Source organism: Etheostoma spectabile, chromosome 15 (genome assembly GCF_008692095.1).
Source record: "Etheostoma spectabile isolate EspeVRDwgs_2016 chromosome 15, UIUC_Espe_1.0, whole genome shotgun sequence".
Lineage (NCBI taxonomy): Eukaryota > Metazoa > Chordata > Actinopteri > Perciformes > Percidae > Etheostoma > Etheostoma spectabile.
This window is the reverse complement of record NC_045747.1, coordinates 1,748,764-1,762,096: the sequence shown is the minus strand read 5'-3', so window position 1 is coordinate 1,762,096 and position 13,333 is coordinate 1,748,764. Positions and strand designations below refer to the sequence as shown.

Here is a 13,333-nt window from a genome sequence, read left to right as displayed (position 1 = left end):
GCAGAGATCTGAGGACCAGGTAACCGTAGTCCTCAGAAATCCACCGGAGTTTAGAACACCAACACAAAGAAAATGCGCAAAGTGTCAGACATCCGGCAGAAAAAGGAGGGATATCCGGCGGAATATCCGGCAAAACCTGAGCAATCCTGGTTATGAAACATCGTCAATTTAGACTTCTCATCCCTCTGTCCCCCCTCCGTCTCACCTTTTTCTGTCTTTCTTCTTTCCTCCTCTGATCCTTCCTTTCTCCTCTTCTTGTCTCCTGTGTCCCTCCAGGTCTGCTTTCCGTGTCCTATGACGAGTGGGACTACAACCTGGAGGCCCGCGTTCGCGACGGCGTGGCCATCATCACTATGGCAACCTCCACCATGATGATGGACCGCGGACCTCACACTTTGCTGAAGTCTGAGTGCCACGGAACTCCGGACAAGAAGACCCCCATCTCAGGCAACCCCAACGAAGTGCTCAGGTGAGTGAGGCTGGGTTCTTTGGTTTGAGAGAACCGAAAAGCAGTTTGGACCAGTTACGCAGAAGCTGTGAACATGTGATGGACGGTGGGTAAACTGTTTACCCACTTAGCTGTACTAGTGCAGTGCCCTTTTTAAATATGCCTGGTTGGAACAGGCTGATTTGCCTGGCCTGTGGTACGGCTGCTTGTAGCATTCTCCAGAACCATTGAACCCCAAAAGGACTTACAGAAGGACCGCAAAGCACTCAATATGCAACTCCACTGTATAGCCTACTACTGACTTACTGTGTACTTCTAATTCAGAGGAAAACATTGTACTACATTTACCTGACACAGAACGTTGCAAATTTAGAGTTTTCTAACAAAAAAATCACAATTTTTATCACAAACATATAATAATTATCACAAACATTAGTTTAGCACAAAGTTTTCTCCCAGCAAAATGATTTGAGTGAGTTTAAGCTGGGCTTTTATTGTGAAGGTAGACACAGAAGAGCCAGAGTTATGACAGCGCTTTTTTCACAACATTTTTTCCTCAACCTTTAATGTTCTGTCGTTTAGTTTAATTCACAGTTTATTAATATTCATTATCCAACGCTGTACAAAGTGCTCCAACTTCTAAACCCCAAGTTCATTTTGTACCAAGGAAACCAAGTGTGAAGTAGATTGGATGAACAGTTAATAAGATATTTCAAAGACACACACACACACACACACACACACACACACACACACACATGTGTGTGTGTGTGTTGGAATAGCAATAGCTTGGAGCAGTAGTAGCGACTATAGAGGCAAGTGAGGAAACAAAGAGTCTCCCCTGTTCTTTCTGACCACGGTAGGGAATCTGTAGAAGTTAACCCTCTCCTGATTTCAGGTTGTTTAGGAGAAGGAGAACTCTGAATGGTCGGCCGGAAATGCAACGCTACCAAGCAACGGCCAAGCGAGAGATAGAGTTACATTTTTCGAGAGGCGCAAGTCAGGCTACGCGCGTTGTCTCCATGGTCCACACGTACGTCCCCAAGGCGTCGCCGTATCGCCGAAGCATAATCACGCTTAATGGACACAACTAAATGACAGATATTAAATCATTTTATCTAGTGGTTAGCTTAAATAAAATGGGTGATCTTATCTATTTATGAAGAATGTTTTTGTCAATATGATGTGGGTTATGCATAGAAATCCCATTATGGTCTGCATGTTGAAGATAGTCAGTGTGGAGAGAGCTTCTGCTCCCAGCTGCCCTCTGCCAATAAGATGAAGACAGCGGGATGTTACTTAACAGCTGCAGAGGTGGTGATGTAAAACTTACACTGAGGAGGCAGCCTCGCCTTCACAATGACTTAGCATCTGAAATACAGCTGCAAAGATTAAATGATTAGTTGTCTTTATTAAATCAATCGGCAACTGTTTGATAATTGATTAATCGGTTTGAGGTCTTTTTTTTATGAAACAAGGAAAAAAATCCTGATTCCAGCTTCTTAAATGTAAATATTTCCTCTTTAGTTGCAGCCCTAACTTGAGACGAATACTTTCATGTTTTTTTTAAATTGCAGATCCATTCACATCCTGACAATAGCAAACCCAAAGCACCAAATGCATTTTTGCAATAAGAATGGACAGGGTTAAGTTGGGATTTGTTATGTGGGGGGGCGGCTCTCCCCAATGGGGGTCGGGCGGTTATTCTTCTCCCCCCATGATTTTCTTGAAGAGTTTTGTACAAAGCATGGAGTAGTCGAGTCTTACGTGACATGTCTAATACTATTATCATATATACAAGTATTAGGGCATTTACATTAATCAGTATAAGAAGGGACCCATACAGTGTGACTAAACTAAGAAACACATGAACATGACAGAATGCATTTTCCTTACTTGTCATTCAAGGCCAGGGCAAGTTTTGTGCGACCAAAGTTGGCTCTCAGATGAACTGACAAGTGGACATCGTGATTAAGCCTCTGAAGAATACGACCGGGTCTGATTGTTCACATCTCAACTCCGCCGAGACGAATAGCCAGCCATTTCAAAATCATTTCATTCTTGTCAGAACTATCATGTTTTCAATAGATCCCTTTCAATCAATTGATGTGAAATTTCAGTAGGCAAACTGACTGCAAGCAGGCACATCTGGCACAAACGAAGCCGGCTTATGTGCGGGCTGAGCCACGGAGAGCCCGGCCCAATCTAACCACTGAGGATGGACAATATTAACAGACTACTGGCCTGATAAACAGGGTGAAGTTCTGCTGTACAAGAGTGGCAAGGCAGTGAAATATAAATAAACATTAGCCACCTCAAATGTAGAACTCCACAATTCAATAACCTTATTTCTGAGTTCAACCTCACATCCTAAAAGCCACATGAAGCCTATTTCTATCAACCACCAAACCGACTCCTGACTAATCCGGAGCGAAAGGACACTGTGGGCGCAAGCATGTGCCGGATGGGTGTGGCGGTGTGTTCGGTGAATCCAACTGCCCGGGTTCAGCAGAAGGTGCATGCTAGCTGTGGGGCAAATTGCTTACAAGGACACACTTAATAATTTGCACATGTGTGATGTGGAACTTCTAATTCTCACGGGTAATTCCACTGATGCCTCCAAGTGGTCTGGGGACAACTCTCTCCTCCTTTCCTTCCCCTATTGCATGCTGCTGTTCCTCACATCCTGTGGTTTCGTCTCACTATTTCAGCCTCTTGACTCTTTCCTAACTCTCTACTCTTCAGCTTTTTTTCTGTTCTTCTGCTCTTCTTATCCTTGTGTCTCCCTGCGCTGTCTGACTTTTTCTCTCTGCTTCTCTGACCTTCACCATCCTCTCTCCTATTCTCTCTCCATTTTAATCCCTTTTTCCCTGATCAGTTACACACCACTGCTGCACAGGCTGTGTTAACGTAACACCCAATCTGACATCACTGACAATAATAAGGCCGTTTCAAAAAATACCCAGTGATACGGTGGTTTTTGCCATTACGTTCTCCAACTCAATTTGCCTGCGTGTGAATACTAGCCTGCAGTGTTTTATCTTGTGTGTGTGTGTGTGTGTGCGTATCTGTGACAGGGAGACAGCAATTGCCTTCAAAACAAAGCAATAGCCAGTACAGGCCAGCAAAAGGCTTTACAGCTGCCACAGCACTGTTCCGCTATAACTGCCCGTTGAACTGTCTGTGTTGTGACATTTAAAACGTCGAGAGATGTATGACATATACACGTCACACAGCAGTTCCCAAGATGTAGAAAATAACACACGCACGGCTCATGCACATGCACAGCACACAGTGGTACATTTATCTTACATTCTTACTTCTCTACTACTTACTTTACATTTGTTCTGTACTTCAGTGAAATATAATGCCATTTTCACTCCACTCCGCTACATTTAAGAGAGAATATGGTAGGTTTCACTTCACTACATTAATATGACAGCTGGATACTAGGTACTTACAAATTAACGTTTTTGCACACAAACAAATGATCCAATGTTTATTATATAATTAAACTAAACCAACATATTGATTTGATTTGACTTTTAACCCTTAAACCTCTTTTTGGTGTTTCTTGGTTTCCAGTGTCTAAAATGTGAGGCTTTTTTTCTGCATTGAGTACTTTTACTTTATATACTGTAGTACATTTTCCTGATAAAACCTACGTACTTTAACTTAAGTTACATATTAATGCAGGACTTTTAGGTACAGAGTACTTTTATGTCTGCTATTAGTACCTTACTCAAGTAAACAATCCCAATACTTCTTCTCCCACTGGCAGCACACACCGTACCACAACGAACACGCACACAGCAAACATGCAACATATGCAAAATATGCACATATGCACATATGCACGCATCTTGATATGAAAGAATCTAAGTGAAAGTGTGCAAAAAGGAACAAGCGGTGGGAGTGAAAATGTCAACAGTGTGTGACATAGATGTGGTCCTGGAGGGCCGGAGTGTCAGTGCCGAGGCCGAGGAGGAAGGCAGGTTGCAGGCGCCTGTCTATTTCTGCCCACTGACATGGTAGTTGCACGGCTGACATGTGGTCATCCCTGCAGATAGATGCAGACCGAATGATGGACAGAGAGAGTCAGATAGCTAGATAAATCGACTTGAAGGCACGTGCGCGACTCACTGCGAGCGGTGTGATCGAACCAGAGGCGTCCGATGGGTCACCGAACACAAAGATCACTATTGGCCATTTTCAGAAGTCATAAAAGGGCACTTGGGTGCAGGGGGTTTATATAAGAGCAGGCTTCTTCTTTATTTCTTTCTTTTTTTATAACAACTTAAAAAAATTTGCAATATGATACACTCTTTGTCATCACAACCCACCCAGAGAAAAATCACAGCAGCGGCAGAGAAGCATGATCGGTCTGGGTACACTAAAGGCAATGAGTCACATGAGTTCATTCTATACATTTTCATGTTATTCTGTTATTTATTATGCTGAGTAAATAACCACAAACAAAAGTGGTTAAAAGAATAATATTAATATTAATAAATCACTGGAGAGTCCGGTCAGACTGGCCTCGGTATAAACTGAGATCAGCTCTATTTAAAGATTATTTCTGCTTGTTCAACGGTTGTTTGGTAAATTGCTTTTAAACACATTTAGAGAAGATTTTAATTGTATTTATATTCCCAATCAATACTTGTCATTCTGGTGCTGGTATCTCTTCTTCCGGGTGGCTAAAAACCTCTTTGGGGGGGGGGGGGCCAAATTCCTCTATGCGGAAAATACTGATAGTGGTGATTGGGTGATCAAGTCAAGTTTATTTCATCATAAAAAGGAAATTACAGTGCTCTATACGTAATGCCCTAGAAGCCAGAGCAAAATACACTATAATACGCTATACACATTCATACATACATAAATATAGTACAAAAATGGACGTTTAAAGGGGTTGTTGTGCTGTCTGAAGTCGGAGGTATGAAAGAGAGAGCATACAGCTTAGTTTGTGTACAGGAGGCCAGCCTACCGCTACGCTCCATAACCTGCCAGTCAGATCACCATGAAGGGGGGGACCTGTGTGAAGAGGGGGACTATGTCATTTTTACCAGATGATGTCATAGGCCTGATCCACTGATCAGCCTTTTAGTCACTCTATCAGTCCTGGCTCCCGGTTACCTCTCTGTGCTCCAATCATTTCCTTAAGTCTTTGTCTTCATCAGAAAAGTCATTTCGTCAAATCTATTATAAAAAATGATTTAGGTTATTTTGCTTATTCTTGTCCATTAACTGGAATCTGTTCACCTTCCCTTTCCTGCATATCCACTCATTGACCCATTCCTCCCAGACTTTCTTCAATCATTGTCTTTAAAATCATTTTCTATTTGCATCTAATCGATATTCTCTTTATTATTTTAAAGTTCTTTATGGATCTTTTTCAGTGCATCCTCGTCTCCCCTAGCAAAGGATTTCCTTTGTCATTAATTAACCTTTACTTAAATGACCCTTACATGTCCAAACATTAGACCCCGAGGGACCTGTGACCTAAACCCAACGTGCAAGAAGGACTTGAACAAACAAATAATATCTAAAGATCCACTTTTTTGTGAGCCGAGCCCAAGGACAGTCTAACTGTTAGCTCCAACGATAAAAACCCTGACAGTGGTAAAACAAGAGAGCTAAATGATTGCTCATTAAAAAGAGATAAACATTGCATGCTAAGCTCAATGGGCAGCAACACGTGTCATCAATTAATGGTGACTTATGTCACGAGTTAATCACATTATCAATAGCGGAGTTAATATAAATGGAAACTCATTATCAAAATGTCAGCCGTGTTTGAATAAATAGCATAAACAGCAGAAGTTTCATAGAGAATCAACTCTTCTCATAGTGTTCTGCGTTTTTATTTATTATTTTTGATTAATTATAGAGCAAGAATAGATGTTGAAACACTTTTACATTAGTCGTTAACTGATGCTTTTATCCAAAGCGACTTACAATTGCTACAAATGTCAAAGGTTGGACGCCTCTGGAGCAACTAGGGGTTAAGTATCTGCTTGATGCATCACAGTGGGATTGAACCTGGATCTCCAGCACCAAAAGAATGTGTCATATCCATTGCACCACACCACCCACAGGTCAGCCAGTGTCATTGGCGATAGGGGACTTTCACTAGCTGCACGCAGTGTTGGGAAGGTTACTTTGGAAATGAATTGGTATACTGATTACAAGGTACCCTATTGAAAATGTACTAAGGTAACTATTTTAATAACTTATCAGTATTATGACTTTTGATACTTTCTACATTTCTAATGAACATTTTCAACTGTTAACTATTTCAAATGCTAAAGTGCAAAATCTTAGCATTTTCACCGCTATGTCACACGGAAGGTAGGCATGCTCCATACTTTTTTTTTTTTTTTTTTTTTTTTTGTTATGAACCTTGCAGTTACTGTAAGGCACTCGCGCTGTGTGATGGAGAGAGACACGCAGCGCCCAGATTCCAATGGTTGGAATCACTGGTTGTGGTGTACTGGAAAAGTGACTCAAGTGAAAAAAAACACGGGTACAGATTTTTTTTCACAAGCTCCCAATCAATCTACAATCGCGCTAAATCGCATCTACGCGCTCTCACTTTGCAACAAATTACCCTCATAACGAGGGGCTACGGCAGCCCGTGGTTGACAGCAGTTTTTTTCCCTCCCATCCTGTAGTCTACTCGCGCCCCCACCGGTTGAGAACCATGCTGTAAGCCATGTGTGTCAGACATGTGTGTGTGTGTGTGTGTGTGTGTGTGTGTGTGTGTGTGTGTGTGTGTGTGCAGCTATTGTAGAGTATTTGTGTGTGTGCTAAGGAGCTGTCCTTCTAGGACACCAGTCTGGTTGCTGTTATAGAAAAATCCTGTTTCCCACTTGTGGTTTCAGTTTTTTTAAAGCAGCACTCACAATCACGAACTGAACTACATATTGAAACCTCTTGCACTTGTATTCAGACAGAGAGACAGACAGAGAGACAGACAGACAGACAGGAAAACTTTTAAGGCACCGACTGAATTGCCTCTAAAGTATCGAGTATCTAGAACTGCATCATCATTCAATACCCAATGTCAATAACTAAAGAATAAATCGCATCGGTGTCAGTGAACCAAAAGTATGTATCATGCTTCCACCAAGCTCTAATAATGTCTGTGATTGGCTGTCTAACGTTACACGTCGTAGAAGCAGGCAGGAAACACTACGTTACACAGAGACATGGCTCATATAGTAGGAGCTGAAAAATGTAACATGCAGTGTTGTAATTTTTTTTCTACTTTTTGTTATATAAAATTGGATAAGTATTGGAAAAAGTATTGTTTCTTAACCGGTATCAAAGTTTGAAACCCCTATAGCCCTATAGGCACATATGTCTCTTTCTTCCATAAGTTCACTGCTGACTGCAATCACACATTCCTCCACAAACACCAGTTTTCCCACTGATACAGCAGTAGGAGATCACTGAAACCTGAAAAGTGAAACCCACCTTGCTGGATTGCACTGTGTAGAAGGGATGTGGATCCATTCTTCCTCGCTCATGCTCCGAGCTTAACTGCATCCTGCACTAAGGCAGCAAAAGCTTTGCTGTCCATTCCAGTAAACTCTTTAGATGTCATTTCAACCCGTGTCTTGCTTATTTTCTCCTTTTTGAGGCTTTGCATTTGTTTTGTTTTTTACCTCTGCTGCTTACTGCTTTGAGATAACAGTGGAGTTCATGGCAGCTGCTGCTGCCCCACAACACAATTCCCCTGTTCTGTTGGCGTGCGTCTCGCTGTGGTCTGCAGGCAACGCTCCATTCTTCTCAACTCTACTGTGGTCCTTTCTGTGCTTCTCTCTACTCAGCTCAGCTTCCTCTTCACTCCACCATGTTCTTTCCCTTTTTGTTTCCCCCTGGTCTGCTTTCTGTTATGCTTTGTTCCCCTTCTTTTCTGTCCAACACTGCTCCTTTCCTCTGCTGTCCTCTGTCCAGCAGCAGACCTTTAATAAATTGCACGGGGCGATAGCTACGATTAGATACAGAGCGCTCCCAGATCCAGAGCTAGGAGGATGTGTGTGTCTGTCTGTTTGTGGGGGGCATTAGCACATTTATTGGTTCAGTATCATCAGCTGTCAGCCGAAGGTGGCTTCAAGGTTTTTTTAAGGTTTGTATTCCTTGGAATTGTTTATCTTTGGTGAAGATATATAAAATACAAAAGAGACCTTTCACACTTTATTGAACTTTTTGTCTGTGTCTGCAAAGTTGGGCACCTGGCTAACACCCAGGAACCGGGCTCAGGGGCCTGGAGGTTTAGAGCCAGGGCCGGTTCTAGAAGGACTGGTCAAGGCCAGATTGAGACAGAGGGTGGAACATGCCCATTAGCAGATGATGGACAATTTGCTGGATTTCAGTCGCTTGTGCAGGGGCTGTGTGTGTGTGTGTGTGTGTGTGTGTGTGTGTGTGTGTGTGTGTGTGTGTGTGTGTGTTGTGTGTGTGTGTGTGTGTGTGTGTGGTGTGTGTGTGTGTGTGTGTGTGTGTGTGTGTGTGTGTGTGTGTGTGTGTGTGTGTGGTGTGTGTGTGTGGGGTCTGTGTGTGTGTGTTGTGTGGGTCTGTGTGAGGGTCTTGTGGTTGGTTGTGCTTTGTGGAGGAGATGAGCATTTTAAATAGAAAGCACATAATTTTTATTTGTTTGATTTAGGATTTCTTTTCTTTACTTGTTTTGATTTTTGTGATTGGATTCTTCTCTAAAAATGTTCACAATAAAGTCCCCTCTCCTCTCCTCTCCTCTCCTCTCCTCTCCTCTCCTCTCCTCTCCTCTAGCCACTGTCTGCGCTCCAGCGTTATAATCAACTTAGCTGTGTTGATGATTAGATCAGCTGTGAGCGCTGCTAAGATCCTTCGCCCCTCGCTGCCGTAACAAAATTTGTTTGGTGATAACCTTTGTCTTCCAGTGTTCAATCAAGAAATTATCATTTTGGCCTACAGTCTATTTACTAGAAAGTGAATGAACGGCTGGTTGCCCGGCTTGCTGGCTAGCTGCTTGTTCGGCGGGATGGATGACCCGCGGCCTGGTGGGTTCACCACAAAGTGAATCAACGGAGGAGTTGGAAAACCCTTATATACAATGGGACTTTCTTAGGAATTCAAGCATGCTTAATCGGGTAGTCACAATTCATTCTTAGTAGTTTGAATTGCCATGTGTAAGGCCGCGTTTGGACTTCCTGCTTTGGCCGTCCAACGGTCCGGCAAAAACATAGGTCTTTCCCCTCATTTTGAATTGGGGTTGAGTTTCCGCAGCGGGTGAGACCAACTCAACTTTTTTAGAATCGCAACCCCCACGTCGCTGCGCTGGCCAATCATGTAACCAGAGATCAGACTTGTCGGTGTGTTCTGAGCTATGGTTTGAGGCGGTGTGAGAGTCCCATACAGTAAACCGGTAACATCACTTTCTGTATCGCTGCCACAGGAACGTTTTAAAGGTTAAACTGAATCCTCATAGTTTGAACTTCCCGGGAGTTTGTATAATAATAGGTGAATGTTTTTTGCAACACTCGCTATGTCTCGCTCCTCTCTTTTCTTTCTCTCTCTCCTGTGAAATAAAGCTGCCTTCAAGTGCGGTCAGAAACGTCCAAATCTATGAAGACTGAAATATAGAGTCCACTTGTGCTCTGTTGGGTTTGTTTAAGAACACAACAGTGCATCACACAAATGGGCCGTTTCATTGGCACTCCCCATTGCCGCACCACCTTAAAAAAAATTGCCGGATTGCTTTTTTGTTGCGAATGCCCCGTAATATCTTAAAAACAAAGCCTCCATCTCTAAAGTTCAGTTTTGGCTGTGAGATATTGCTTAAAAATCAATAGAGTCTGGCAACTGGGTGCACTAATCTTAAAGCTAAAGGGATTGGTTTAGAACAGCAATTCCCAACCGTATTTCTACAGCCCTCAAGTACCTCTTTATCATTTGAATTAATTTCAAACTGGAAATTATTCAACTGTTAATCATGTACAGTAATACTGGATGTTACAAGATTTTTATGCAATTGAACTGTCAGTGTTGTAGGATGGTTTGGTAAATTTTGCATTCTACTACCACTTGGAGTGGAACAAGTGATTACTTCGAGCTAACTAGTTCCACTCCTCTGGGTGCTTACTAGCCTCGCATTGCCAGACCTTTCTCCACAGCACTGTGAAGGAGGGTCTGGCTAGTCCACACAGCATTTTAGGATGGGAGAAAACCATCTGAGCGCCGCTGCTAAATGAGGTGCGGCTGCAAAATAGCCTTGAGAAGGAACTTGGTTTGGTGGAACATTGATACGTTTAAATGTTGTTTTAGTCGTACAACAGAAAACTCCGATTGGACAGATAGTCTAGCTAGCTGTCTGGATTTAACCTGCAGAGATCTGAGGACCAGGTAACCATAGTCCTCAGATTGGACAGATAGTCTAGCTAGCTGTCTGGATTTACCCTGCAGAGATCTGAGGAGCAGGTAACCATAGTCACTATAAATCCACTGGAGTTTAAAATTCCAACACAATGAAAGAGGAAGGTAACGGATGTCCGAAACAGTTTGTTGTAAGTCGGCTGTGGTAGCCTGCTTTTAAAAATGTCTAGTTCTATGAAAGGCTAAGGAACTTTTTTTGCTGACTTTTTTTGGGGTTTCTGTGGACCAAACTGGAGGTGAGAAAGCTATATGGCCAAACAGTCCCAGAAGTGGGACGTCGTGGATACAGACTAGATGCTTACTAACTGCACTCTGCACTCCTAATTGCAATAACACCTAAATGAATAGTTATAGCTGAGTTTATATGGGAACGTATTTTAGGGTCTAGAGCAAATGTGATTTCTGGCGCCAATACGTACTCTTCAAATATAATTTTTCAAGACATTTGAGAAGGAAGGAGTGGTAGCATGCAAGCTCCAAAATTGGAGTTTTGGATAATGTTCAGCTTCGGCAGCTTTACCAATACCTATGCTAAAATATACAATGAAGGGAACCTAGTGACGAGGCCATAGCAACCAGTTTTGGTGATTTCTTATTACCCAGTTTTACTGTTTTAGTTCATGTGAATACTAGTTTACTAGAGGAGTAACTTAGTATTTGAAGTAGTGCAGTGTGCATTTAGTTTCTATGCTTATTGTGTTTCCAAAACAATAGTAGTTAGTAAATCGGTCATGAAATGCGGGGAATTGCGGACCCAAATGCAGAGAGCAGGCGATTTATTTCACAACAAAAACACAAAGTACATACCAAAAAGAGTCCAGAAAGCAACAGGCAAAAACTAACAGGATCTTAAAAAAAACTGGAACTCAGAAACAAAAGGCAGACGTATGTCATCATTGTAAAATATAAATGTATCTGTACATCTTTGCCAAGCACAAACCAGAACAGAAGGCATCCATAAATTGTTGACGTTTTTCCCATTTCCCATCATTTTGGAGGGTCATAGAAAGATGTATTGCTGGAGAACGGAGGGTCAAGTCTATTTTGACTAAAGATCCCAAACCTCCTCTGGTAGCCCCTTAAATAAATGACAAACAGTCCCTTAGTGAAATTGAGTTTGATATCCCTGTTGTAAGGGGTCATTGGCTGAAAGAAAATCCGAGAGAACCACTGATTTAGAGGATGAGGTGACATCCTGCCTCTGAAATAAAAATCTCACTCTAGAAAAACAACTAGTCAACTGTAGTGTGAGCACGACTCAGGAACTGTTTGGCCTATTTTCGCTTCCAGAGGCAATTCTGGTTTTTACTTTCTAAAAAGCTTGTAAAATATCAGAATCAGAAATACTTCTGTAATCAACCCTGTTGTCCATAGTCAATCTGTAAACATCATTCTTTTTAGGAAAAACTGGGCTATTAGAATATTTGTGCTGCAGTGAGGTCACTTGAATGCAAAAAAATCAACGAAATAACTAAAATCGGGACATGAATCTCACAGATATGTATTGATATTACACACAGAGCAACACAAGCTAAGCCAATCTCCTCCCTAAACCACTTCTCATATGTATTGGGAGTCAAACTGTGAAGAAATAAACATAACTTATACAGTTGACAAAATATCTACATTTTCTCAAAAAAGGTCCAGACGCTTTTGCCCTCATGATGCCAATAATCCAAAAAATGTCATATTTATTGATATTACACACAGCAATACTACACAAGCATTTGTGTTGTCTAAAAAAGTCAAAAATCTTCCAGTGCAAAAATAACTAAAACATAATGAACATTATCACTCATTTAAACTATTTACATTTCTTCAACAAATGCCCAGATGTCTCAAAACAGTGATGCGTTTTTCTCTGTAGAACGGTAAGAGATGATCTTTGGTCACATCTAACTAGTCTGACTTGTGTTAATGATCTCTTTTCCCAATTGATGATCTTTGTTCTCCCTCAGATACCCAATATAAGGCGTAATGTGTGCATTCCATTGGTTAAAAAGCATCAACAAACTCTTGCAAAGCATCATGGGAGATTTAAGATGCCACGAGCAACGAAGCAGGCGGCAGAAATGATCAAAACGAAAGGATAAATTATGGACATCAAGTGGATAAATCTTGGATGTAAGAGTTTGGATTCATTGCTCAACAACGCCAAAAAAAGTTCCACAAGTTCCAGGCTGAACAAAAAAAATCTCCTGTGAAAGCTAGAAAGACACCAAAGACACCCCTCTTATGGCTATTAAATGATTAAAATATGAATAAGAGATGCCGTTTTTTTTTATTGTGGACGATAGGATCGGTCTCAGAGCGTGCCAAGCTTGCAGCTAGGCCTGCATTATAACGGGTGTTACAAAGTGATGCACTTTCGTCACAGAAGTAAAGGCTGGACTACAATAGAGCTGTTTGGAGCGGTTTGTGTTTTCTGTTAGAGACGGCAAGTCCCTTTGGGGTGGACATTTTCACCTT

The 13,333-nt window shown here is 41.8% G+C and overlaps 1 protein-coding gene across 2 annotated transcripts in view; it reads left to right on the top strand.

Moving 5' to 3' along the window:
• Positions 1-13,333, top strand: part of grin2ba (glutamate receptor, ionotropic, N-methyl D-aspartate 2B, genome duplicate a) — a 150,456-nt gene that overhangs the window by 98,478 nt on the left and 38,645 nt on the right. For both annotated transcript variants that reach the window (XM_032538281.1, XM_032538280.1), the window contains exon 7: positions 277-469. In XM_032538281.1, coding sequence (XP_032394172.1) covers positions 277-469 — 193 coding nt within the window. The remainder of the gene's footprint in view (positions 1-276; positions 470-13,333) is intronic.